Genomic DNA, 26,916 nt, shown 5'->3' with positions numbered 1-26,916 from the left:
TAAAGGACACCGCGACGTGCGAGAGTCCGACGAACGCTGAGTTCCCTCCATGCTGCACTCCCACTCACGGTGCGGGGTAGGGGAGAGGCAAAAATCTTTTGCACTGAATTTGCTTCATCATCGGCAATTAGGGGAGAACGCTGGTGTACGCAGGCATCCTTTTTTCTTTTTTTTTTTTTGCAGCCAGTGGAAGTGCGCATGTCCGCTGGTTCTTCTGGTGTGGAGTGGAGCAATTTTCCTATTGACCACCCCTGCCCGCCCCCTCTTCTTTCCCGCACTTCCTTCCCATTCTCCGTGGCGAGTATTAACTTTTGTCCGTGCTGCCCACTTGCTTCCATCCCATTTGGCCTTCGCCTCGCGCAAACCACGACCTCCGGCAACTGCGCGAAAAGCAATGCAGGATGTGCAGCGCAGGGGTAGGACAGGATTTAATTTTATATTATTCATAGATTCACTCCCCCCCCCTCCTCCCCTTCTTCTCGCACGAGATTGTTAGTGTTTGTAAGTGTGTATGTATGTGTATAGTGTTTAGGCGAATCCTTTGCCCTACGGACGCCGGTCAGAAATGGCTGACGGAAGATAGCCAGCGTTTGTTTTATTTGGTATGTTACTACTGCTGCAAGCTATATCATAAGACACACGCGGCTATTTTCCGCAACCCGAACCAGCAAGCGCCGTCCACACCAAAAGGTATCTCAGCAACGCATGGAAAGGAAACGCAAATTTGCGAGGAAAACCGCGCACCAAGAACGCTACCGTTGGCTTGTGGTGCAAAGGAAATACGTCGGGAAAACCTCCATTTATCCCCCGCCCCCTTCCTCTCTTCAAAATCCGCCAAAAGTGAGGAGGTCTGCTCCGGAGATCGTTGGTTCCGCCGTCACCCCTTTCCCCACAACTTCCCTCGACCTTGGCAAAAGGCGACCCGAAACCTGGAGCAACCGTTTCGAGTTCGCTGCTTGAAAATCGATAACTTTATGAATCTCCTGCAAGACCGGGTTGGTCTGGTCGAGCGACGGGGAGGAAGACAACGGTCATGTGAGCTTTTCCTGCTGAACCTCCAGCTTCTTCCAGCATCCCGACGACTCGCTCGGTCGGATTTGAGGCAGAGCGTGCTCGCGTCAAAACGCGTGACAGTGCAATTTTCTATCGCGCTTTTTGCCCTCCCGGCACCAAGCTCCAAATCAATACTTACCAATTCCAACTTGTACTTTTCTGCTCTGCGTGCTGCAAGAGTTGCGCTTTCTCGAATTTGCGCCACCCCCACTCAGCAGCTCCTGGTAGTGCTGCTAGTGCCGTGGTTATAACACGGTTTTTTTTTCCAGCAGCCTCGCACTGCGCAGATGTGCAGATGTGAACTCTCCCTCAATTGCTATCTCCCCACACACTGCATCCGATTGCCCTCCCTCTCCACCTATACCGTATGGGACGCAAACTGCTCCCCATTATTGTCACGAGTGTGCGCACAAACGGTTTAAGTTTGGCGGGTTTGTGTACCGTATCTGCTCCCCCTATTGTGTGTATGTGTGCATGTGGTGCTGCCATCTTGACGTTCCAAAATTTTAAAACCAATACCACATGACGGAAAATGTTCGAGCCTGTCCGTAACAAACTAAACGGTTTTATACATCGTTCAATGGTTTAAAATGTTATGGGTGAAATGCTTCATGCTCCTGGGGAGGGGGATGAGGGGTAAGGGTAGAGAGAGAAATAGAGAGAGAACGAAGGACTTGCCCTGCCATCCATGTGGAAGGGGCGATAAAAATCGGTAGTTGGAATACTGAATGAATTCTACATGCGCCAGGCAAAAGTTTTGGGCTTGCTACTGAATATTGTATTACAGCAATTAAATATGGATCCCATATGGAAGCGTCGCACGCCTTCGTATCTCGCATGACGCACTGAAGCCGTTACCCGTACCAAAAAACCAATTAATCTCACCTTTTCGTTTTTTTTTGTATTTTATTTTTTCTCTACTATGCTTTGCTTTACCGCGGGAACGAACAGACTTTCCGCCATGGATTCCCCTACTCGCCCACGGCGCTGGCATTCGATCCAGTCCAGCGAATTCTGGCCGTCGGCGACAAGTTTGGCTCGATGCGACTGTAAGTATTGCTGTTCCGTGGTTTCCCGATCGATATTTATCCGCTTCATCTTCCAGGCTGGGCAAGTTCGGCGTCGATGCGCACGTGAAGCACGAGGGCGAGTCGGCCTGTGCCGTCAATCTGATCGAGTTCCTGGTAAACGAGGGCTGCCTGGTGACGGCTACGGCCGACGACACGCTTCATCTATGGAATTTCCACACCAAAATCCCGAAGGTGGTGCAGAGCCTGAAGTTTCAGCGGGAAAGGTAAGGGCAGGGGGATGAGCCAGTTGAAAGTATGGGATGTTTATTTAATTTTTTGTTTGTTTTTGGTGTAAACCTTCCACCCCGTTGCAGAATATCCCGTCTGCATCTGCCCATCGGTACCAAGTGGCTGTACATTGGCACGGAAAAGGGTAACACGCACATCGTTCACGTCGATTCGTTTACCCTCAGCGGCTACGTTATCAATTGGAACAAAGCTATCGATCCGTAAGTGACGACGATGGCGACCATGAAGACTTTAGCCAATGGATAAGAAACTACGAAATGCATGCCGTTTTTCTTCTTTCCCTTTCACATCGTTTGTTTCAGCATTCGCAAGACGCACCCTGGCGCCGTGGTTCACCTGTCCGATAATCCGCTGGATGCAAACAAGGTACGCGCTAAAACGAAGCTCTCCGCCCTACAAAACATGGTTGCCTCAGGTGGTGCTAATTTGGCGCACGTGTCGGCCTGCTTCACCTTGTCTCGGTTTATTCTTTTATTTTAATTTTCCCTTTTTCTTGTTCTCGCTGCCACGATCCAACAGTTGCTAATAGGATTCGAGTCCGGTCAATTAGTGCTGTGGGATATGAGAGGCAAATGTGCGGAATTTCGCTGGCTGTCGCAGGAGCCGCTCAGCTCCTGCTCCTGGCATCACGAAGGGAAACACTTCATAACATCACACACCGACGGTTCTTTATGTACGTGGCCTTTGAAACTTTCACCAAAACCCTTAACTCATAGTTTTCCTCACGGTAAGTGTTGATTCTCGGCACGGAGTGACGCACACTCCACCAAACCCTCGTCAATCGCCTTTATCATTCTGTTGCATTTTTTTTTTCTTCAGCTAAAACGAACAAAGAAGGAAAAACGGAAAGCTGTAACTCTATTCAAAAAGTTGAAGTGAAAACGAATAGAATAGGGTAGGTAGAAGATGATGCCACCTGTCCGCGTAGCTGGCTCTGAATCTGACTGTATTTCTTTTTATTTTTTTCCGATAGCGATCAATTTACCATCTTCTCGGGCGGTCTGCCAACGGAAAAGTGCAGTCCGAAGTCGCACTGTATTACCGTGATGGTGCAGGGCAAATCGACGACCGTCCTGGAGATGGAGCACAGCGTGGTCGACTTCGTGACCATGTGCGAGAGTCCGTGGGGCAGCGGTACGTAACCCATCCCGCACCGTTTGCAACTATAAATTACAACTTCTTATCGTTCGCAGACCTGCAAGAACCGTACGCGGTCGCGGTGCTGCTACAGAACGATCTCGTACTGATCGACCTGCTGACGCCCGGCTATCCCACGTTCGAGTCGCCTTATTCGATGGACCTGCACGAGTCGCAGATCACCTGCTGTACCTACCTGGCCGACTGTCCGTCCGACCTGGTGCCCGCGTTCTACTCGGTCGGGCGGAGCGCGGCGACCAACCGGCGTTCCGGCTACTCCGAGCGCGAGTGGCCGATCAACGGAGGCGAATGGCAGCCGACCAGCTGCAGCTACTCGGAGATCATCCTCACCGGCCACCAGGACGGTTCGATCAAGTTCTGGGACTCAAGTGCCGGCACGCTCCAGGTGCTGTACAAGCTGAAGACGTCGAAGATCTTCGAGAAACCCCGAGTGAGATCGATGGACAGTGGCGAGGAGGACCCGTTGGCCATCTCGATGATGTCTTTGTGCGCGGAATCGAGGTGAGGGGCGATTCGGATATGGTTTTCTGTTTAAAAGTGATGTTCTAAACTTAAGCGTTTTTATTCCATTTGTGATTTTTTTTTTTGTCACAGAAAGCTTTGTGTTGCCTGCAACTGTGGTTATGTGGTGCTGTTCAAGTTCCGGAGAGCCGAAAGCACCGGGGACATTGTGGTAGGTAGCCGCAGACCTTCCGACACCATCAGTCGTCTCATGCTCAACGCAAAACGATCCATCTCTCTCTCTCTCACTCTTTTTCTCTCTCTTTCACACACACACACACACTCTTTCTCTCTCTCTCTCTCTCTCTCTCTCTCTCTCACACACACACACACACTCACTTTTTCTTTTTCCCGGCAGGTTTTGGACATCCCGTTCACCATGGAAACTTTTACCGAATTTGAAGGCAGTCCCGAATGTGAGTTCATACCAAAATCACTGCCAAAAACCGTTGACTCTACGGAGAGCGATAAGAAGGTAGGCTAGCGGGAGGGGGAGCGCATCGGGAACCATCTCACCTAACCATACGGTTGTTTTTGTTATGTTTTGTTTGTAGAACTGCAGTTTGTTGAAGGTAAAAACTGGACCACAGCGAAAACCGCCCGGGTTTCAGGCTCAGCTGGTATGCGTTCCGTCGTGGGCGTGCGGCAGTGTACAGATCACTGCGCTCACCATCAACTCCAACTACGGACTGTAAGGCAACATACAGCGTGATCATTAGCGAATGGAGTTTGAAATTGATCTGTTGTCTAAAATTTCTAGCATGGCGTACGGTAACGAGTACGGCTTGACGATAGTGGACATCGTAAAGAAGACGTGCGTGCTGAACTTGTGCACACAGGAGATGTACGGCGCGCAGGATCCGTACTCGCGGACGCCCCGGAGTCCGAAGCGTTTGGAAAACAGTCAATCGAAGGACGATTCATTGCGTTCCCCTAGTATAGATCAGGTACGATGGTCGAATATCGGTCGTGGGGTCAAACACTAAACACTAGATCAACCGGAAACACACAGATCGAAACATCCACAAACACTCACACACATTCTAACATTGTATCGTGTACTGTATAGCCCAGCCCATAAATTATGCTTCATTTCAGAACCGTAGGTTCGATTGTCATTCGTGTGCGTGTACCCACGTGATCGTGGTGTGTGTGTGTGTGTGTGTGTGTGTGTGTGTGTGTGTGTGTGTTTGTAGCGCATTACTTGTGTCTTTTCTTTGTAACACGCGAAAGGAAAGGGGCAGACCCCCCCCCCTCACTCCCCGAGAGTGTCGAACGATGAACTCTCTACTCACTTCATTCCTCGCGGCGTTTACTAAAACCACTAAATCTAACCGGAACGTCATTACGACGTTCGAGAAAGCATTTCGCCTAAAGGGGGGTACCTTCTCGCGGCGGACGGAGCAGGCATTCTCTAGCGCATTTATCTAATTCACTCTTTCTCACCCACCTCCTACCGCTAGGGGTATGGCGGGGCCATCGCACAACCATGTCACATCATGCACATATGCCCGGGTTCGCGGGGGGTGGAGGGGGTGTGGTTCGGGATGGCCTTCTTTGTAGATGTAACAACGCGCAAACCATTTTCCGCGGCGTTTGCTTCTGGTAATGCTGTGTGGGCTAACCCATTTCGGACCCATCTATTTCATGGGCGTTTTGGGATTTTTTTTTGCTTAACCTTGACGGAGTGGAGTCGGAATCTCTATGGGCTCCACCGAAATGTCAGGAGATAGCAGGTGTACAGTGCTGTTGGCTACAATTATATTAGAGCGGGGGTTTCTGTTCGCGTAACTAGCGCACGTCCCATCATCATCCTCATCTCTGCCACCAGTGTTAACACGTACTAAAAACCGCATCCTCATCTCAGTAATGGGTAGACATCTGTCGGACGTTTCCCATCTTTGACACTCTTTAACTGCTCGCTGTCAGCAGATCGATCGATAGCATTTCACTAACCGTAGCGCAGAGTGTGATGCACAGGCTAAGGGAGTACAAGAGCGTAGCAGTAAATCGCGCAAACACAGCCCGCGTGCTGCGCGTTGTATTTGTGTGTAGTGCGTGGTTATGTGGTAGCGGACCTTCTCTTGTGGCACGTGTTTTTTGGTGCTACTAGAGCGCTCACTTAAGTATGCACCGAACACCCACCATACTAGCCCCGTTACGCGTGTATTTGTTTGTTTTTGGTTCGTTTCTTTGTCTCCATCCTAACAAAAGTGTTGTGTATGTAAGCGTGTGTGTGTGCGCGCACCTGCGCACCTACTTGTAACTTATAGGCATCCGTGTGTATACCTTGTTTAGCAGTCTCTCTGTCTCTATCTCTCTATACACTATACACTATATAGCAAACATCATCGTAGTATCCTAACTCTATTTGTCTCTAGCTAACGCAAAACATGACTGGGCATTAGACTAATCGCTGATCCCACGAGCGCGCTTTTGGTCCTGTAAACGAGACTGTAGGATGATGATGATGATAAGACTCCCTCTCTCTCTCTATCTGTACACTATACAGCAAGCATCATCATAGTAGCCTAACCTTATGTGTCTCTAGCTAAAGCAAAACATAACTGGGCATTATAGTAATGGTGGGATCAGCTGCGTGCTTTTGGTCCTTTAGGCGAGATTGTCGGATGATGATGAAGATGATGATGATGACGATGATGACGATGATGATTACCGAACCAAGTTATCTATTTGCTCCAGCCTAGCCACGTTGTGCCGGAGGCGCAGGCGACGGTGCTCGTCGGGCCGGTGGATGAGGCGACCGATAGCCCTGCGGTCACACTCGCTCCCGTCGTTACCTTCGCGACCTGCGGCGGCCCTAGTGGTACCGCCAGTATTGTGGCGCCCGAGCGGAAGGAGGAAGGCCCCGAGCAGGAAAGCAAGCCAAACAACGTACTACTCGCGCCGGCCGGGAACCAACCGGCGCAGGAGGAACCGCCGCCGGCGTTGGGGTTGGTCGTTGGGGGGTTGGCAATGCCGCCAGAGGGTTCGGGGCAACCGCCACCATCACTACCACTACCACCACTACCACCTGGAACGGTGGAAGAGGAAGAGCCTGCGGCGGTGGCGGCATCGTCAGGAATAGCAGCAGCGGCAACACCAGCGCAACGGCGTGCCAAGAAATCTTTCATTGAATCCCTACCGCTGCCCAAATGGTTGCGGAGCCTAAGTAAGTACCCTCCGCCCCTCCCTCCCCGTTCAGCGGGTCCCGTGTGTATGCGTGTGTGCGTGTGTGTACGTCGACCAAAGACTGGAAATAGCATTCCCGCAAGGGTGTACTGAAAGGGGAAACCCCACGACGGTTTGCGTGATGTGGCCCTGCTCTTCTACTATGTTTCATTCCCTGCTCCCCCTTCCCCGGTATTCCACACCCCTGTTGCCGTACTGTGGAAACTCCGTCTTCTAACAACTTCTTCCCCTCATGCGACCTCCCGCTTACGCCCCCATCTCCTGCTCCGTCGAAAGCTGTGTCTTCTTCTTCTCATTGTCCCGCCATTGTCGGTGTGCTCTTTCCCAGGGGTACGGCTAGGTCTTCCTCTTCTTATTGCTTTTGTAAGTTGGGCTGCAAAGATGAGACATTCGTACACCAACACTTCCCCCCCCCCACACACACACACACACACACACACACACACACACACACACACACACATGCAGTCACTAACGCCCACTTTTTGCACACCAAAACATAACAAGTATTGTAATCACACCAGAGTTGGAGAGCTCGTACAGGGGACGGCCTTTGCGTCTTGGGCGTCTTCTCAAGTGTTCGCTGGGGAACATCAGCTGTAGCTGTGATGCAGAGGGTGTAATAGTAGTAGTGGTAGTAGTAGTAGCTGGGCTGTAGAGTCGCCTGTCGGTTACTTGGCCTCAATATCATGTTCTGCTCTTTCACCGCCCACCCTCTCTCCTCCCCTTACCTTACTCTCAACTCTCACAATCTCCCCCCAAAATAATCCCACCTGCCCCCTCCTCTCTCCACCCCACCCCCATCCCTTCCCTATTCCCTCTAAATTACCCCAACACAGATAAATGGGCTCGTCGGCGGTGGCAGTGGCGGCGGAGGCGGTGGCAGCGGCAGTGGTGGCGGAGGCGGCAGCGGAGCCGGTGGCGGTATCGGAAGCGGCACCACGTCCAGCTCCGCTACGACACCGAACGCGGTCAACTCGAACATGCCGCTGTCGATGTACGAGCGAGGCATGAGCATATCAAGTGCCGGAAGTCCGAGCAAGCGCACTGGAGCTGGAAGCGGATCCACGACAATAACGGGTCTGACAGACTCGGTCAGGAAATCACGATCGCAAGGTGCCCCATCCAACAAGCACAACCACAAAACAAACAACAAAAGCAAACAAAGTTCTAGTCTTCAAACCCAATCCATCCAACCCACCCGCCAGCACACTCGCACACTGCACCCTGTTTTGGTTGATGCTGTTCAGTGTGTCTGCGTGTGTGTTTTTGTTTTCTGTACTATTTGCAATTTTGTTTCCCATTTTCTAGAGGATAAAAATCATCACCATCACCACCCTGATCCTTTTTTTTTAACCACGCCCAGTGTGTACCTGTTTACTTGCCAAATCTGACTAAACGCGACACCCTATGTCACCAACATTTCAATCAGCACCACTACCACCCACCCATCACCTTATTTAAGTTTCATTTCGCGCGTTCCTCCTGTCCTCCGGAGAAGGATGAAGCTTTCGTTTCTTTGTCCCATTTCCCTTCGTCCACAATCCACGACGGTTTTGTTTCCATTTATACGTTATGTAATGCGTTTTTGTTCTCCTGTATGTTTTTTCTGGGTTTATTAGGGTTTTTACACTTTCCATTAGTTGTTTTCTTTGTTTTTTGCCGTTCCATTTGTTTGTTGCTCAGTATCTTTCCAAGCATGATGCAAATCGATAGATTTATGCTGAAAAAAGTTCCATAAAACGCTAACGCGTTCATTTTGTGTTGCGAATTGCAAACCTTACGGCGTATTTCGCTTTGGAATCCAGCATTAATGTATGCAACGCGTATCAAATCAGCTTACTCCTCATCCACTGATTGCAATTTAGATCTATATCTGTATCTCTGTCTCCAGCACGGATATTTGTTTTTGCCTAATTTTGTTATTTCCATTTCCCTTTCTTTTGTTTTATGTGTGTTCTATAAAGAAATAAAACATCCGATACGAAAAAATACTAATGGTGAACTACGTGCCTGGCGTGGTCCGTTTTTTTTTTTTTGTTTGGCTCTTTCTTTCCAATCCCCTTTTGCAGATAAATTGGATAACTCATTCTCGAGATCTCGTTCATCTTCTATGTCAAGCTTAGAAAATAATGCAATGGAGGCTGTGACTTGTTTGGCTTTTGCCGATAGTTATGTAAAAAAAAGCGGTAAGTCAGTGCTTTAACCTTAACCTTGCCCATACCTTGACACTGTGTACTGATGTTTATTTATATTCTTCTTTTGATGCTCTATTTGGCTTAGATCCCTCAATGGCGTTGCCTACTGCATGGTTGGGAACCAGTTTAGGATCGATCCTAACCATCTCTCTATCCATTCCGGAGAACGATTTGAGGAAAGCGAACGTGGTCCAGACGGCACCTACCGGTAGGTGGCTTTCTTTTCTGTCTGTCTTGTGCGCCCGATTGTATAGTTTTAGGCGTTCTGTCAGCATAGTCTTTTAACCCAACAATTTCGCTCGCTTGTATGTGTGTGCGTGTGTGTTCTGCAGGAGCCATGTTCCGGCTAAAGGGGTCCATCCTTTCGATGTCACTGCTCGACTGCAACGGGGCACTCATACCGTATTCGTTCGAAAGCTGGCGCGAAGATTCGAAGGACAGCAAAGAGAAGCGAGAAAGTATGTAGAAACCACACCTGTAGAAAAGGGGAGAATAGTTTTTCTAACCCTTTATTTCTGTCCTGTCTATCTCGATCGTTCTAGGGACGCCAACCAAGACATCATCCACAAAGATGAGCCCAACTAATCCAGACGGTTTGTGCGATCGGCAGTTTATTGCGATTGCGAGCGAGAAGCAGGCGGGCGTGTTTGCGCTACCGAGCCAGAACTGCGTCTACCGGAAGAAGCTGGTCGATTTCGATTTTATCGTAAAGGCAGAAATCATTAGCATGAAGGGTGAGGACGCACAAAACGGCGGGCGATGCGAACTAGATGCTAAATCTCATCCGCCTTTTCCTACCATTTCAGATAGTGTATGTCTGATATGCTACGCTTCGAACGGGCATCTGATGGTGTTTACTCTGCCCAGCCTGAAACCATTGCTCGAAGTTGATTTTCTTCCATTGGCTGATCTAAGGTATGTTGGTAAAATCGAAAATGCGTCGGTGTTACACAACCCGGCCGTATATAGCATCCGTATCTATCCACCAGTTTCTTCCCCTCTCTACCACGTAACCTCACTAACACCACCAATCACCCCAACTCCGATTGCACTCCCAACGATAGCGAGAGCGCTGCCACAGCAAAACAATTTCGTCTAGGACGCTACTAAGACTTATCAAAGGGGAGGGGGAGCCACACAATCCTTTTCACCCTTCACACAGCCACCCTCTGCTATCCTCTACCACCTCCCCAACTTATCCCTACAATTCCCACTCCTGCCGCACTCCGTTCAAGCTAAATAACTCGTTCTCTTCACACACAGTTTCCAAACCAAGTGTAAACAGGGCGTGGTGGATCCAATGCTATCCATTTGGGGGCAACAACTTATAGTCAATGAAGATTCGAATGTGTAAGTGCTGCAAAAGATCCCGGCGACGGGTTGTTGGCCAATCTTATCGCTCCGAACGACCCCCGGACAAAGCCGACAAACACCAATGGCTGGCTTTCGATGGGGGCGAGGAGAAGATTGGGCGGGGAGATACAGTGAAAATGCGATATCGTTTCTTCGAATGAGTGCCACGAGAGTGTTAGAAGATGTTTTCATGTCGGGGCGAGGGACTGGACGATTGTGTGACGTAATGGATCCAAAACAAACAAAAAACAACCGTAAAGCACGCCACACAAATTGCCAAACTATATTATTTCCCAATATTTTATTTTTTATATATCTATATCATATTACTACTTACTTACTCACTAACAAACTCAACCAAAATGTGTGTTTTTTTCTGAAGAAACAGTCTGTTACAAAAATTATATAAAATGTGATGTTTTTCTGTTCTATCCTCCTATCTTTCTCTCTCTCTCTTTCTCCCTCTTTTTATTCCCACTCCCCTCCGTCGTCTGTTCCTGCTTCCAATTCGACACGTAAACCTGCTTCTGTATTCCCCATTCACTACCATCACCACCGTTACATTCCAAAATTCAGGATTTCACGGACGTTTAGCTTTAGTAACAAGGGCCACGGATTGTATCTAGCCACACCCACCGAAATCCAAAAATTTACCGTTTGCCAAGAATTCAGGTAAGTGTGTGTAACAGTCTGAGGATGGGAAGGATAATTGATAATTGACAAAGATTTCATATGAACTGGGTCCCAAAATTCCTGGGGCCATACCTAAGGATCCATACATTGGAAATTCCATCAGACCCTTCTTAACAGAATTTTAGGGAAGGACAAGAACATGTCTATTGGTCTTAGGGTGTTCAGATATCCAAGGACAGTTAAGAGCAGATGTTGAAAACTAAGAGATGATATAAGTAGGATGTAATTTCTTGTGGAAAGGAAGTAGATCAGTTCTTCATGTAACTAGATATTCAGATATATAAATACCTAAGGTTCACTAGAAGGACCTGATCATCAAAAAATTGAAGAGCTTTGAAAGCATTGCGCTTTGTGAGTGATATAATGACAATCGTGGGTTGTCATCTTCAGCGTTAATGCCCGAAACCTTTCCGATAGCGCTTTGCTTTGGACATGGACGATACCAACTAATTCTCTTCCTTTGCAATCGTCCTTCGCACAGCCACCAATACAACAATATGCTTGGCGATCTCTACGTACCTCATGAAATGCCGGAAGCACCGAAGGAGAGCTTCTTCAAAGGACTGTTCGGCGGAGGCATGCGCAACCTCGACCGAGAGGAGCTCTGTAAGTTGCCTGCATATCGCGTTTTTTTTCTTCACATTCGTTTTACCTTTTCCCTTGTGTTGCTATGTTTTTTTTTCAGTTGGCGAATCGAGCGGCAAGGCGAACCGGTCGGTGGCGAAACACATTCCCGGCCCGAACGCCGACATCCAGGCGCTGAACGCGCGGACGACATCGGTAACGTCCGAGATCGGCAAGGCGCACCAGCTCATGCTCGAGCGCGGTGACAAGCTGAGCCAGCTGGAGGAGCGCACCGAGCGGATGGCGAACGAGGCGCAGCAGTTCTCCAGCTCCGCCCATCTGCTGATGAACAAGTATAAGGACAAGAAGTGGTACCAGCTGTAAGCTCAACATCCTCTCGCAACCGTCCCCGCACACCTATCGTCAGTCTGACCGCGATGCGAGGACGCATGCTTGCGACACGCAACGCGTGGTGTTACGCGTTGCGCTCACAACCATGCGCCACAAACTCGATATATTTGGTGGCTTACAGGGTTACGGCGGGGAGGAAGGAGAACGGCGTTGACATGGAAGGAAGGCATCCCAAACTCAACCCCCCTCCCGTCGAACAATTAAACCGGGCGCGTTCGACGCCAGTGGGGGTGGGTGGTAGGGGTTTGTCGGGAGCAGATTTTGTTTGAATAGGAAGCGAAAAAATCAACGCTCCCCAACCCCTCCTCTCCCTGTTCCATCCCTCTTTCCTTCAACTAATACAACCTTTTCTCACCAAGCAAGCACACATGTTACACAATGCAACAATTGAAATGGATGGTGGGTTAGGAGAGAAAGGAAGAAAGAAAAAGAGATAGATAGAGAGATAGATAAAGAGAAAGATGTAAAGAGAGAGAGAGAGAGAGAGAGAGAGAGAGAGAGAGAGAGAAAGAAAGAAAGAAAGAAAGAAAGAAAGAAAGAAAGAAAGAAAGAAAGAAAGAAAGAAAGAGAGAAAGGGAGATGCCAGTGATGAGGAAAAGTCACATTTTCTCTTCACAGTGCGCAAAAAGGAAAACGAGCGCGTGAACGATTGGAGACAGACAGGGAGGGGTGGGTAGTGACTACATACTGTAAAACATTGTGTTTACTTGTTGAAAGTTTTTAGAGCATATGCATTGATAAAAAGGGAGCATAAAAAGGAGCAGAGCTGGAGAAAGATTAATAAGCAAACAAGCGAGCAGCGCAGCAAATAACAGGAAGAACATGTTACATACAATTATTTTTTTAACTTAACTACAAACAAGCCAACAAGCAAGCAAAGCAACGCAAAAGTGGAAGAAGCAAAGCAAGAAGAAACCAAGTCATTACTCAGTAAAACAGCAGCTAAAATAGGAAAAAAACAACAAACCGAAGAACAATACCAGGTAGGGGAGCAGAAAGAGAAGCTAATAAGAGAGCAGAAGAAGAAGCAAAGAAACAAAAAACACACGTATTTAAGTGAAAGTGTTTGCCAGGCAGTTTTCGGATCACAAGTGGTGGCGCGCCAAATAATTAAACATAAAAGGGGTTTTGCCAGCATCTAAGAATTATTAAAGCAGAAACAAAAAAAAAACAAATCGCATGCAAAAACGACACAAAAAGAACAACAATAAGGGGTGTTAAACAAAGATAAATAAAAGTTCGAATGAAATCGCATGTATGCGTGCGTGCGTGCACACGCGTGCTTGCGCCCCGCCATTCGTCTCCGCCGGAAATTTGCAAAGCACGTGCGCCTGCAACCGATCACTCAACCCCCTCCCCCCCTTCCTAGGGGTTTCAGGGGCGGCTCTGGTGGGGGTGTACGAGCGCGCGGGCCCCGGAGAACCGGAGAAGAAGCAAAACGAGAGCAAGGAAAAGAAAGAAACGTGGGGAGGTCGAAGAGTTACCGACGGTGAAATTACTGCGCGTTGCGTATCATTTGTACATAGAACATTTTGATATGACGTGTACTGTACATATGTTGAGAAAAATAGCTATTATTGAAAAAAAAACAAAAATGGGAGTTTGTGTATTATTTCTCGATTTCTCGGGAGAACGGAAAATTCTATCCTGAGAAATGGCTGAAATGGTGATGACGTTTGCTTATCCAGGTGTAGACCATCCGTCCAAGTCACGAGCTATCGGAAGCCAATGGCTGGTATTATTGAATCCGTTCGTAGCGGGAACGTACGGCGCTCACATGAAATTTTAAGGATGGCAACACATCTCATAAGCCCGGTCCTACAACGCCGCGGTGAATAACTGTAGCAACCATCTAGTACGTTAGGAAAATGAGTGTCGAGACGTACGCCGCCGCTACGAACGGATTCAATTATACCAGCCAATAACTTAACGCCAGCATAATAACACGTGTTTCGGTGCAAAGTATCGAGGCATCATAGCACGCAGGAATCATCTAACATGATCAAATATTTATTTCAGACACTTTTGTCCGTTTTCGGGATAGAAGAACGCATGCAAAACTAAATAGAAGAGCTTTTCGACTCAACAAAAACATGAAGATAACATACATTCAAGAAATTGAAGTATAGGTGGTATTAAAAAGAAACCTGAAGCGAAAGAAAGAAAAGAAACAAAAAAAGCCGAATCGAAAGATTCGCTGCACACTTAATACCAACGATAGAATTATATTGTCTTGCAATGTGTATTGTGGGTGTATTTATTTTTTTAATCAGATTCTCGATGATTTTTTTTCATCTCTTTAATATATATTTTCGTCGCTATATAACGTCGCTGTTGCCTACCTTCTGCACTGCGGTGCTTTCATAAAACCATGTTTTCTTCCTTTACTTCTTATTTGCATAACGACCTACGCGATGATACCCGCATATACAGGCTTTCGGGGCTTATTTAGTACTTCGCAACCGATTTGTCAGTCCATGCTATAGGGGGACGATCCACATGAGGTCCGAATCCACAACATGTTGCATGTTGTGCAATGCCGTTCGAATAAACGCGGCTACACAACACGCATCCTATCCTACAATCGAAGCGTCCTAATAGAGCGCAGACCTTCTCCTCCGCCCATCTCGCTCTCTCTCTCTCGTTCTCTCTCTCTCTCTCTCTCTCTCTCGCTCTCTCTCTCTCTCGCTATCTCTCTCTTTCTTAGTGATACGGCCGTTTCAACGTGATACACAGAGCCTCGCTCTTCTGGTTCCATATTTCATTGGTATATCTCTCCGACACTTTTTCGTGGCAGTGCTCCCTACCGTCCCCTTACGCAGCTATATTTCCTTATTCCCATCTAAACCCCTCTTAGATGTACCCTTTCCTCCTATCCCACATTTCCTTAAGGAATGCACAGCCGGGGCAGGCACCACCGACGACAGTGTGGGTGTGACAAATTGTCGGAAGGTAGCTAATGCAAAATCCAAGCACTCAAATGAGTGCTTCACATGACACGATCACGCCACACCGGAGCATCTTCTGGAAAAGCCATACAAAATATTCGAACAGATGAGGTAAACATCTTTGGGATGGCGGGACGGCATGATGTTGGTTTGGAGAGGATTCCTCAGAATAGAGTAAAATTGAGCGAGAACATCACACCGTACACACACATACATATGTTGTGGCTGTCGGAGACCAGGAAAAGAAAACCCTCATGTGTGAATGTATGTGATAACATTCATGAAAGAGAAAGGCTTTTCCGCAGTGTGCAGAAAGGTGTGTGTGTGTGTGTGTGTGCAGCGTGATGCAAGTGCTGACGCTTTCCTTTTCAGCTCCCATGCCGCTACTTTCCCTTTGCACTTCTATCGCCTCTCTTGTATTCGTACGAAAATTCACAGCGTGCAGCTACAAACACAGTGAACCCTCTGAGATATAGATGATGTCTTCAAAACATTTTGACGGGTTTCAAGAATAATGCCACCCTGAAGCGAACTTCTCCTTGATGCTCCTAAAAGATTTATTGAATGGCAGTTCGAAATACTTTATTTTGCGGCCAAAGAAAGTCATAGTTTACCACTTGGTGTTCTTGGATACACAATAGCAACACGTTGACTTAGTTTCCCTAAGATGAATGTTGAAAGTTCACATTAGAGAGACTCCACTACATTACTGTTTTACTCTGTTCTGTTGTCGCCATTAGCACTTAATTATTGTTCATCTCTCTTTTTCTCGCTTTTCTCTGTCTTCTTATTATTTCCCTTTGCCTGTTCGTTATCACTATTATGGTATCGTTAAGAGTTTGCAAAAAAGATAAGAAAATACATATACCGACAATCTTAGCTCTTCGCTCAGGCTCGATCTATACATTAACAGTGCTTTCACACTCCGGCATAACATAACACACGCGCAAACACACACGCACACACATCTATTAAATTTGGGAATATCTAATAGACTGGGCTGACGGCAAAATAAACAGTCGGCGGTAAAGTACTGTTATGGTCCTCGTCCCTTCCTTTCCCTGCCTAGTTCTAGGAAGATCTTCTGCCGTTCCGCCCTCGTCGGTATAATGCTGTTGCATGCAACGTTTGGTGGTGTGTGAACCGTCTTAACTCGAATTGCACGTTTGCATGTGCACCCGCTGGCCGCCTCCGTGATTGAACCGGCTGTAGGAGCCGCTCTCGTCACTGCCTTCGTCCTCTTCGCTCGCTTTTTGGTACTCTTCCAGAGAGAAATCCATCTGTAACAAAGGAAAAACGGCAAAAGTTACAGTGTTAGTACTTGTAGAGCCAACAATCAGTGAGTGTACTAAAGGGAAAAGAATATTATTCAATGCTTGTTAAGATTTGTAATTTTCCAATAGAATATGAATAGAGACGCTCCAGTTTTGCTGCGTCTTTTACAGTCTACTAAGCAAGCGTGTTCAATTGTTATTTGTAGCAAGGGTGAAAAAGTCAACTCAAATAAGGACTTGAGTCGACTGAAGAATCATGCCGATTATATTTTACGCATTTTACAATCAAACTGGCAACCAACATTGTCAGTCTATTTTTCTTTTTAATAGTAAACATGCGCCAAGGGTATGAAAACGATCAGCTCAATAAACGGAAAATCTAAGATCTCTTATGTTCACAGTTCACAGATCGATATCCTTACACAGATGACCATTTGTGGCAAGGGTGAAAAAGTCAACTCAAATGAGGACTTGAGTCGACTGTAGAATCATGCCGATTATATTTTACGCATTTTACAATTAAACTGGCAACCAACATTGTCAGTCTATTTTTCTTTTTAATAGTAAACATGCGTCAAGGGTATGAAAACGATCAGCTCAATAAACAGAAAATCATAGATCTCTTATGTTCACAGTTCACAGATCAATTACATATCGTTATCCTTACATAGATGACCATTTGTGGCAAGGGTGAAAAAGTCAACTCAAATAAGGACTTGAGTCGACTGTAGAATCATGCCGATTATATTTTACGCATTTTACAATCAAACTGGCAACCAACATTGTCAGTCTATTTTTCTTTTTAATAGTAAACATGCGCCAAGGGTATGAAAACGATCAGCTCAATAGACGGAAAATCTAAGATCTCTTATGTTCACAGTTCATAGATCGATATCCTTACACAGATGACCATTTGTGGCAAGGGTGAAAAAGTCAACTCAAATGAGGACTTGAGTCGACTGTAGAATCATGCCGATTATATTTTACGCATTTTACAATCAAACTGGCAACCAACATTGTCAGTCTATTTTTCTTTTTAATAGTAAACATGTGCCAAGGGTATGAAAACGATCAGCTCAATAAACGGAAAATCTAAGATCTCTTATGTTCACAGTTCACAGATCGATATCCTTACACAGATGACCATTTGTGGCAAGGGTGAAAAAGTCAACTCAAATGAGACTTGAGTCGACTGTAGAATCATGCCGATTATATTTTACGCATTTTACAATCAAACTGGCAACCAACATTGTCAGTCTATTTTCTTTTAATATGTAGACATGCGCCAAGGGTAAACGATGAGCTCAACCAACGAAAAATCACATATCCCTGATGTTCACAGTTCACAGATCAATTACATATCGTTATCCTTACAGAGATGACCATTTGTGGCAAGGGTGAAAAAGTCAACCCAAAGAAGGTATTGTGTCGACTGTAGAATCATGCCGAATATATTCTACGCATTTTAACTTTTTACTGAACTTAATTATCGCACAAAGAGAATCATGCAATCAAGCCAGATCCTTTTCGGGTTTAATAATGCGCACCATGTTAAGATTACTCATGTTAGTTAGTTGAAGCAATTGGCTGATAAGAAATAGCGTCAGAAACAGGGACAGCGGATGTTGTACCGGCCTTTATAAATCAATTCAAATGACGATTTCACTTGATTGTTAGAATATACCTAGCGGACTATCACTCTACTTTAATAAATTAACTAGAAAAAAAACTTTAAAAAATACTACTTAAATCGATTGTACAATCGTACAGATTATACGCTTTGCTAAAATGCCTGCGAGACAATACTAAATACACCTGAACAGCATATACTCACCATTTCTACCGTCTCGTGGTCCTCCGGGATCGGATCGGGCTGTGGCGTGGGAAGATACTTTCGAATTTCCGGCACCACCTCTGGGGGCAGCGAGTCCGGGAAACCCACCACAAACTGTATGATCAGCCGACCCTTTTCTGTTGGGTCATTCATCAACGGCATGCCCTCGCCATACACGCACTTGGTCGACAGGTGTTTCACCACCTCGCCCGGACAGGACTGAATCACGATGTCACGCGCGTCCAGCGTTTTGATCACCTTGCGGAAGCCGCACAGCGCCTCCGCGATCTGCAGGTGCAGAAACACCAGCAGGTCCTGGCCGTTGCGCTTAAACACGGGGTGCGATTTCTCCTCTACCACCAGTACGATGTCGCCGGGCCGACAGTCCGGCTCCTGGTCACCTTCGCCCTTCAACACGATCCGCTGCTCGTCCACCATGCCCGGGTACACTTCGACCTCAAGCAGCTTGCGCATGCGTACCGTTTTGCGCCCGTTGCATTCCTTACACCGGTCCTTGTCGTCAATCGTTTCGCCCAGCCCACGGCAGTTCCGGCACCGCTCCTCGTACTGCTGGACCAGCCCGGGTGCGATCTTCTGCACCTTCGTGATGACGCCCGTCCCCCGGCAAGGGGCGCACTTTTGCGATGCGCCCCGCTTGCCGCCGATGCCTTCGCACGACTCGCAGATCACATTCTTCTGCAGTGCCAGCTTACGCTTCGTACCGGTGTACAGCTCCTCCAGCGTCACGGACAGCGTGTGTATCACATTGGACGTCTGTCGTTCGTTTTTCCTACACAGTGCATCACAGAAAGGCAAAGAGGAGGTGTCGAAACGGGAGAGAAGATGAATAGGCATTGGTTGAACAGTAAAAGCGAGAGATGAAAGAAAGGTAAAGGTTTGGCTCTTATCGGAGACGTTTGAGACAAGCCATTTAACCATGCATAAAGATTGCTGACATTAAATTGTTAGCAGCAAAATGTGTAACATCGACATACCGTCCCGAGAAGCCACCGTTAAAGAACATGTGGAATATATCCATCGGGCTGTGGAAGCCGCCACCGCCACCGCCCGCACCCTGCTTGATGGCGGCCTCGCCGCCCTCGTCGTAGATGGCCTTTTTCTCCGGATCGGACAGCACCTCGTACGCCATCGAGATCTGCTTGAACTTCTCGCCCTCGTTCGGGTTCTTGTCCGGATGGTACTTCAGTGCCAGTTTCCGGTACGCCTTTTTCAGCTCGTCCGGCGTGCAGTTGGGCGCAACGCCGAGTATGTCGTAGAACTTTGTCTCAAAAACCATCGTGTGTGCGTGCGTTGATCGGCAGAAAGTATTTGAGTAAGGTTAGTTCGTCCCACCAGTTCGAGAGCTGGAAAGAAAGCAGAAACACGCGGTTTAGAACGGCATGAATTACGCTGGCACAATAAGGCGACGGTTGCACAGCGGAACCACGCGATTTCGCGAACGTTCGTCTGTTGACGCCCTATCTCGTCAATGCACTGCTCTTGTCGGCCAATTATTCACCAATGCTGCTGCATTTCCGCTCGCAGCAGCCAACACCCCCCCCCCCCCCGCTCCCCCCTCCAGACATGAAAATGCACAAACAGACACATACGTAATTCTAACCTTTCAAACCGTTTGCATCGTTCCGGAACGTCAGGGACCATGTTCTTTTTTTTGTAGCAATGGAAGCAGTGGACACCACACACTTCCTATCATCTAAGAGTGATACCTCCCTGCGTATGTGCGTGAAGCCGCTTTGGGTTATCCTTCAACACCTGGTCCTGGTCACACAACTGCCAGCGTGCGTTCCGGGGCTTACCTTGTATTACTGTTTCCGCGTACCGAAGATGTCCCAGTCGTTGCAGCCCACGTAGCGCCAGTACAAACCGATGTAAAGCTAGTGCGATTTTACAGGAGGACACCGCACGGGTTAGGCGTAACGAGGTGCTGCCTCTTGTTCGCCTGTTCTGGACCGATTTTCCTTTCTGCCTTGCCTGTAGCCGCGAACGCACGCACACCCGTAAAAACACGATTCGAATGTTCTGGAAGCTTCTTCTTTTTTGGCTGCCTTCTTGCTCTTTCTGTGTACCTACACCGTGGGTAGCCTATGCGGACAGTGCACCTGAATGCAAACTGTCACTTTATTTATATGTTGTTTTTTTTCTACACAAACAAAAGCGGTTTAGTATTTTGTGGTCGGGTAAAATTTGTACTTTAAAAACACTGCAAGCTGGATGGTAATTTATGAATAAGTTTGGAAAGGAATAAGCCCGCAGGCTTTAAAACACTGTGCTCGCGCTATGAGAAAACGAGACAGATAGGCGATCTGTGGCTTGCTCTGTCCTGAGGTCTACATAAATACATTTCTTAAAAATTCTCGCCACCCGTAGTGGGCACGTTCGAAGTGACTCACTGACAGCTGTCAGCTTTTGTATCGGTTATTCTACATTCCCATCACACCTACAGCGCGCACAGTGCCCATCGGATGTGATCTAATCTGTTCCTGTAGCCATAGTAGATTGTATAAAATTTAAAATCTGTTTTGCTCATGCGATGATGGTTAGAAATTATATTTCTTTAGGGAAAATAAAAATATAGGTGTGACAATACGTTAGAAAGCAAAGATTGTGGCCAATAGAGTGCAGTGTTGAAATATTTAATTCACAAAACCCGTTGACTTTTAAACCGTACATCGCACTTCAACGTAATCGTGGCAGTATTCGGTTAAGTAGAAAATTGTCACGATTATTTATGGTAGACGTTTAGCTCCAAAAAATTGATCCATATTTTGTTTTTTTTTTTTTTTTTTAACTACAAGTAGTCCCCGAGATACACGGTTATCTAAATTGGTTAGAAGACACCTCGTCTATATTCCACCTTAGTTGAAACCTATAATTTTAAGCCAAATGTCACGAAAGTTAGTTACATTTTGTATAAGTTGTAAACGAACTTTTGTATGGTTATCTTTGAACAAACCATGCCTAGAGAACGTTTGATTGCATCCGGAGCAGAACGCTACGTCAAATGCACAAACAGTCAAACATGACATCTGACAGTGGCACTCACGAGCCAACCTGCGCACGTACAACGATAGGTAGAAACAACAATTAACGCTGCTAGAAACCACACCCCATCAAATAGCATCGCAGTGAGCTGTTGCAGCATCACAAAGCGAAGCTTCGTACCCGCCACGACTAGGGAGTGCCGTTTGTGTATGTGTATGTATCTTTGAGTGCGTCTTCAGTTCAGAATTTAAACAGTAACCGCGTCCGAAAAGTGCATTCAACACCAAATGGTTAGCTGGATGCACCCGGAACCAGCATGTTACGAGTGTCCCTCAACCCACTACTACTGCAGCTCGTGCTGATCGGAGCGAGCGTGCTGGTGCACCAGGCGGTAGGGCAGCAGGGTGGCGTCGGTGGACTGCTGCGCAGCAGCAACAGCAACCCATTCTATGACATGAGTCCCGACGACGACTACCTGGTCGGAGCAGGCGGGGGCCAGCGGGCGCCCGCCAGCGTCGACGATCTGTTCCTTCGGGCGGGCGATCTACGCAGCGCGGAAGACTATTTCTGCCCGGAGCACTGGGCCGCGTTCCGTGGCACCTGCCTGCGGGTGCACAAGTCGCCCCGGAAGAGCTGGTACGCGGCGCAGAAGATCTGCCAAGCGTACCAGGGTGAGCTGATCAGCGTGGATACGATCGAGAAGCACTCGTTTGTGGTGCGGCTGCTCGACCGGGACGTGAGCAAACTGAACCGGTACTACGTGTCCGCCCGCCAGGTGTCGCCCGGCAACTGGGTGAACGCGGACAAGAGCCAGTTGATCGCGATCGAGGACGCGATCAACTACGAGCTGCTGAGCGCGGACACGGCTGACGAGTTCCAGTCGTACTTCGAGGGCGCCAACGTGCGCAACGCGGTCGATCAGGGCGAGGCCGAAGGAGAGAACGACCCGCGACGATACTACCAGTTGGAGCGGTACCGGAACCGCAACTACCTCGTGCTCGGCTTCAACATGCACAAGGAAAAGTGGCAGTTTTATCCGGTGACCGGGGAGGAGCAATACCTGTTCGTGTGCGAGTCGCGCGCATTGTACAGCCAGGACAACCTTAACACGCTGCTGGAGGACCGGCGCCAGTTCGACTACGGGCTAGAGCAGACGGACGTGGAAAAGATACCACGCGGCCCATACTTCATCCGGCAACCGGTCGACACGACGTACGACACAGGAAAGGCGAGTATTACGCGCGACGTGACGCTGAGCTGCCTGGCGGGCGGGTACCCGACGCCTCGCTACACCTGGTATAAGGAGGAGTACGTGAAGGACAATCTGACGGTGATCCAGATCGATCCGCTCCGGAACGCGCGGCACACAGTCAGCGGCGGCAATCTGATCATCCACCGACCGTCCCAGAATCTGGACCAGGGCACGTACCACTGCACCGCCCAGAACGCGTACGGCAAGATCCTGTCCGAGAGCGTGCAGCTCAACTTTGGCTACATTCTCGAGTTTAATCTGCAGCGCGCGCCCGAAAAGGGCGAAGAGAACTGGGGCAAGGCACTTGTATGCGAGGAGCCGCAGCACTATCCAGACGTGAAGTTCTACTGGTCGCGCAACTACTTTCCCAACTTCGTGTACGAGGATCAGCGTGTGTTCGTCAGCCACGACGGTTCGCTATATTTCAGCTCGCTCGAGGTGATGGACCGGGCGAACTACTCCTGCACGGTGATGAGCACGGTCAGCGACACTGGTCGGAATGGGCCGTTCTTCGAGCTGTCCGTGACACCGTCGCCCCACTACCAGGACCTGATATTTGCCAACACCTTCCCGAAAGCGTTCCCAAAGGTGCCGCTCGCCGGCAAGGACGTGCGGCTTGAGTGCATGACGTACGGATACCCGGTCGCTTCGTATAACTGGACGCGGCGCAACGGCAACCTGCCCCGGCTGTCCCGGCTGGAGAACTATAACCGCGTGCTGCTGATCCAGAACGCGACCGTCAACGACAATGGCGAGTACGTGTGTACCGCGCGCAACGGGAAGAAATCGATCACGCAGAGCATTTTCCTGAACGTGCAGATGGAACCGAACTTCACGATACCGCTGCGCGACCGCACCAAGGACTTCCAGAGCTCGGTTTCGTTCCTGTGCGAGGCGTACGCAATGCCGGACGTCAACTACACCTGGTACAAGAACGGCGAGCTTATGGAGGAGGACAGTGCGACCGGGGGCGGGCGGCTCAATCGCGACAAGTACACGATACAGGACAACCTGCTCAAGATCAATTATCTCGATCCGGAGGAGGACAATGGCATGTACCAGTGCAAGGCGACGAATCAGCTGAAGGGCGTGTACTCGGCAGCGCAGCTGCGCGTCCTCAGCATGAAACCTTCGTTCAAGAAGCGCCCACTGGAGTCGGAAATCTACAGCATCGCGAACGGCAACACCACGATCCGGTGCGAGCCGGAGGCAGCCCCGACACCAAAGATTGTGTGGAAGAAAGATGGCAATGTCATTGGGAGCGGGGGTCATCGGAAAATCTACCCGACCGGCACGCTCCACATCTCGCCGACCTCACGGGACGACGAGGGCACGTACACGTGCATCGCCTCGAACACGCAGGGCATGGCGGAGTCGAAGGCGCGCTTGATCGTGCTGCAGGAGCTGCGCTTCACCGAGCAGCTGCCGCCGAAGCAGATCAAGCAGATCGGCGAGATGCTGTTTCTGCGCTGCGACGTCACGTACGATCAACTGCTGGACGTGGCGTTCGTGTGGACGCATAACGGCCAGCTGCTGACCGGGCACGACGATGCAGACGAGCAGCGGCTGCGACAGCAGCCGATCGGACCAGCCCCGGATGGGGCCCGCATACGCATCCACTACAACACGCTCGAGGTGCACAACCTGACGCTGGTCGACGGGGGCGAGTACGAGTGTGTGGCGAAGTCGTCTGTCAACCGGATCGTGTCGCGCGCGACTGTCCTCATCCAGGGGCCGCCCGGTGCCCCCGGTGCGGTCAAGGTGATCGACATCAAGAAGACGGAGGCACTGCTCGAATGGACCAACGGTAACGACAATGGGCGCCCGATCTTGTACTACAATATCCTCGGCCGTACCAACTGGAACCGGACGTGGGTGAACGTGTCGACGCACGTGGTTGCGCAGGAAGCAGACCGATACAATGGACGCCGGCAGGCGACCGTCACGAACCTGACGCCGTGGTGCGGGTACGAATTTGCGGTGGTTGCAGTGAACGATCTCGGCCTCGGTACGCCCAGCCTCCCATCGCCGATGTACAGCACGCTCAAGGACCGGCCGTACATAGCGCCGCGCAATGTCGGCGGCGGCGGCGGCAAGATTGGCGACCTGACCATCACCTGGGACCCGCTGGCGCCGCACGAGCAGAACAGCATCGACGTGCACTATCGCGTGTTCTACCGGCTTCACGGGCAACGCGAGTGGGCCAGCGAAGAGTTGCAGCGCCAGGGCAACGTCGGCAAGGCGGTCATCCACGTGCCAACGGACAAGTACTACACGCGGTATGAGGTGAAGGTGCAGGCGGTGAACGATCTCGGTGTAGGGCCGATCAGCGAGCCTGTGGAGATTTTCTCCGCCGAAGATATGCCCCAGGTGGCGCCACAGCAAACGATTGCCCGCAGCTTCAACTCGACCGCATTGAACGTGACGTGGGTGCCCGTATCGCAGACGCGCGAAACGATCCGCGGCAAACTGATTGGCCATCGCGTAAGCTAACCGCTTCGTCCCGCGCTCAACGCGAGTGTTTTAAATGGTTGCTAACTTTTTCAATTCTTTCCCGCAGCTCAAGTACTGGAAGAAGGAGCACAACGAGGAAGACTCGGTGTACTATCTTTCGCGCACCACCCGGCCCTGGGCGCTAATCGTCGGCCTCGAGCCGGACACGTATTACTTCGTCAAGGTGATGGCGTACAATGCCGCGGGCGAGGGCCCGGAAAGCGAGCGCTATCTCGAGCGGACGTACCGCAAGGCGCCTCAGAAGCCGCCGTCCTCGGTGCAGATCTATGGCATCAACCCGTCCACGATCAAGGTGACGTGGCGCTACATCGCACCGTCCCAGGACGAGGAACCGGTGCAAGGCTACAAGATCCGCATCTGGGAGAAGGACCAGGACATGTCGAGCGCGAACGATACGGTGGTGCTGGTTGGCCGCAAGCTGGAAAAGTACATCGACAATCTAACGCCCGGTACGTGAAAACATTCTCGTTTCCCCGTGTGCAGTTAATATCACACGACTAATGCATTTACTTTTCCACTCTTCCGCCAGGCAAATCGTACAATCTGCGTGTGCTCGCGTTCAGTAATGGAGGGGACGGCCGCATGTCCAGCCCGCCGATCCAGTTCCAGATGGGTAAATAATTGGGGCCCCGGGAATATCAACAGCCCCGGGTGGCTAATTCCCTATTTTTTTCTCACTTCTTATCACTCACTCATCAAGCGAAACAAAGCAAAAGAAAAGGCTGAGAGCACAAGGCTTAGTATTGCGATATTCAGGACATTACTTTAACAACAATATGCTGAAATACATATAATATATACGTTTAAAAATGTATCTAACCATATCCTCACACAAAACACACACACACAACACACATTCATTTATATTCTCCTCCATCCTCCACTCGCTTTCTGTGACGTATTATTTGTTATCGGTTTTCTCTCTTTTTCGCAGGCATCACGCAATCGCCCCTGAACGACGCAACCAGCCTGTCGGTTCCGTTCTTTACATTGGTCACGCTGCTATGCGCATTGCTGTGCCGCGTGTAAATGTGACGCTAGCCGAATGGTGAAACAGTCATGCAACCTTCGTCGCCTCCGAAAATGCCATTCCACACAGATCTATACACAAAATACGGCATAACGCGCTTCAGTGACCTTATGCAGAAGCGTGATTCTGTTGTTTGCCTTTTCTTATTTTCCCGCGCTGAGTGTCGTTTTGACCGAGCGCCTTATAGACATAAGCGTGTAGGTTAGTTTCGATTGTCAAACGGGAATTTCATTACAGTGGAAGGTAGATAGATAACAAAAGAGATAGAGAGAGAGAGAGAGATAGCGAGATAGAGAGAGAGAGAGATAGAGAGAGAGAGAGAGAGAGAGAGAGAGATAGAGAGAGAGAGAGAGAGAGAGAGAGTGAGAGAGATGGGGAGGGTAATTATAGTTAAAGGAAACAGAATGGTATTTTGAATGATAGGTATATTTACACAAAAATATTAATATCAACATCCGTCCAGCAGTAAGCAAATAATTTACATGACGAGCCGTCCTATGCGAGTCTGATGCGAAAGATGTACAGGTATTCCCCGATATACGCTATAAATGCGGATCGCAGACCATAGCGTTTCTCGAATATTTGCTTTAGTCGAATTTCGAGGTTTGCTGACAATTAT

At 48.9% G+C, this 26,916-nt stretch overlaps 3 protein-coding genes across 7 annotated transcripts in view; 2 read left to right on the top strand and 1 right to left on the bottom strand.

Moving 5' to 3' along the window:
- Positions 1-12,866, top strand: part of LOC121598168 (syntaxin-binding protein 5) — an 18,151-nt gene extending 5,285 nt beyond the window's left edge. For 2 of the 5 annotated variants that reach the window (XM_041924725.1, XM_041924724.1), the window contains exons 3-24: positions 2,005-2,102; positions 2,159-2,347; positions 2,438-2,572; positions 2,675-2,738; positions 2,892-3,099; positions 3,192-3,267; positions 3,346-3,506; positions 3,566-4,031; positions 4,125-4,203; positions 4,390-4,506; positions 4,586-4,722; positions 4,792-4,978; positions 6,735-7,203; positions 9,296-9,412; positions 9,507-9,629; positions 9,754-9,879; positions 9,964-10,155; positions 10,228-10,336; positions 10,685-10,771; positions 11,351-11,446; positions 11,949-12,073; positions 12,153-12,866. In XM_041924725.1, coding sequence (XP_041780659.1) covers positions 2,005-2,102; positions 2,159-2,347; positions 2,438-2,572; positions 2,675-2,738; positions 2,892-3,099; positions 3,192-3,267; positions 3,346-3,506; positions 3,566-4,031; positions 4,125-4,203; positions 4,390-4,506; positions 4,586-4,722; positions 4,792-4,978; positions 6,735-7,203; positions 9,296-9,412; positions 9,507-9,629; positions 9,754-9,879; positions 9,964-10,155; positions 10,228-10,336; positions 10,685-10,771; positions 11,351-11,446; positions 11,949-12,073; positions 12,153-12,415 — 3,624 coding nt within the window. In that variant the 3' untranslated portion in view covers positions 12,416-12,866. Of the gene's footprint in view, positions 1-236; positions 417-2,004; positions 2,103-2,158; positions 2,348-2,437; positions 2,573-2,674; positions 2,739-2,891; positions 3,100-3,191; positions 3,268-3,345; positions 3,507-3,565; positions 4,032-4,124; positions 4,204-4,389; positions 4,507-4,585; positions 4,723-4,791; positions 4,979-6,734; positions 7,204-8,062; positions 8,340-9,295; positions 9,413-9,506; positions 9,630-9,753; positions 9,880-9,963; positions 10,156-10,227; positions 10,337-10,684; positions 10,772-11,350; positions 11,447-11,948; positions 12,074-12,152 lie in introns of those variants that run through there. The other 3 variants (XM_041924728.1, XM_041924737.1, XM_041924726.1) reach the window with 3 other exon arrangements.
- Positions 12,867-14,665: 1,799 nt separating this feature from the next.
- On the bottom strand, positions 14,666-20,817 carry LOC121598152 (dnaJ homolog subfamily A member 4-like). The gene is made up of 4 exons (XM_041924723.1): positions 20,316-20,817; positions 19,494-19,862; positions 18,499-19,288; positions 14,666-16,670 (listed from the first exon to the last, which is right to left on the bottom strand). The coding sequence occupies exons 2-4, from the start codon at positions 19,793-19,795 to the stop codon at positions 16,539-16,541; spliced, it is 1,224 nt and encodes a 407-aa protein (XP_041780657.1). The 5' UTR covers positions 19,796-19,862; positions 20,316-20,817; the 3' UTR covers positions 14,666-16,538.
- Positions 20,818-21,585: 768 nt separating this feature from the next.
- Positions 21,586-26,623, top strand: LOC121590568 (contactin). The gene is made up of 4 exons (XM_041910353.1): positions 21,586-25,237; positions 25,314-25,716; positions 25,797-25,880; positions 26,202-26,623. Exons 1-4 carry the CDS (start codon positions 21,818-21,820, stop codon positions 26,294-26,296), a joined length of 4,002 nt encoding a protein of 1,333 aa, XP_041766287.1. The 5' UTR covers positions 21,586-21,817; the 3' UTR covers positions 26,297-26,623.
- The last annotated feature ends 293 nt before the right edge of the window (positions 26,624-26,916 follow it).

Source organism: Anopheles merus, chromosome X (genome assembly GCF_017562075.2).
Source record: "Anopheles merus strain MAF chromosome X, AmerM5.1, whole genome shotgun sequence".
Classification (NCBI taxonomy): Eukaryota; Metazoa; Arthropoda; class Insecta; order Diptera; family Culicidae; genus Anopheles; species Anopheles merus.
Note: the sequence above shows the minus strand (reverse complement) of the source record. Positions and strands in the feature narration are given on the sequence as shown.

Coding starts and splice junctions, on each gene's coding strand:
- LOC121598152 (XM_041924723.1), bottom strand. CDS start 19,795: ATGGTTTTTGAGACAAAGTTCTACGACATACTCGGCGTTGCGCCCAAC. Junction 19,289..19,493: donor AACGGTGGCTTCTCGGGACG/GTATGTCGATGT, acceptor TGCACTGTGTAG/GAAAAACGAACGACAGACGT. Junction 16,671..18,498: donor ACCACGAGACGGTAGAAATG/GTGAGTATATGC, acceptor CCTTTGTTACAG/ATGGATTTCTCTCTGGAAGA.
- LOC121590568 (XM_041910353.1), top strand. CDS start 21,818: ATGTTACGAGTGTCCCTCAACCCACTACTACTGCAGCTCGTGCTGATC. Junction 25,238..25,313: donor GCAAACTGATTGGCCATCGC/GTAAGCTAACCG, acceptor TCTTTCCCGCAG/CTCAAGTACTGGAAGAAGGA. Junction 25,717..25,796: donor CATCGACAATCTAACGCCCG/GTACGTGAAAAC, acceptor CTCTTCCGCCAG/GCAAATCGTACAATCTGCGT.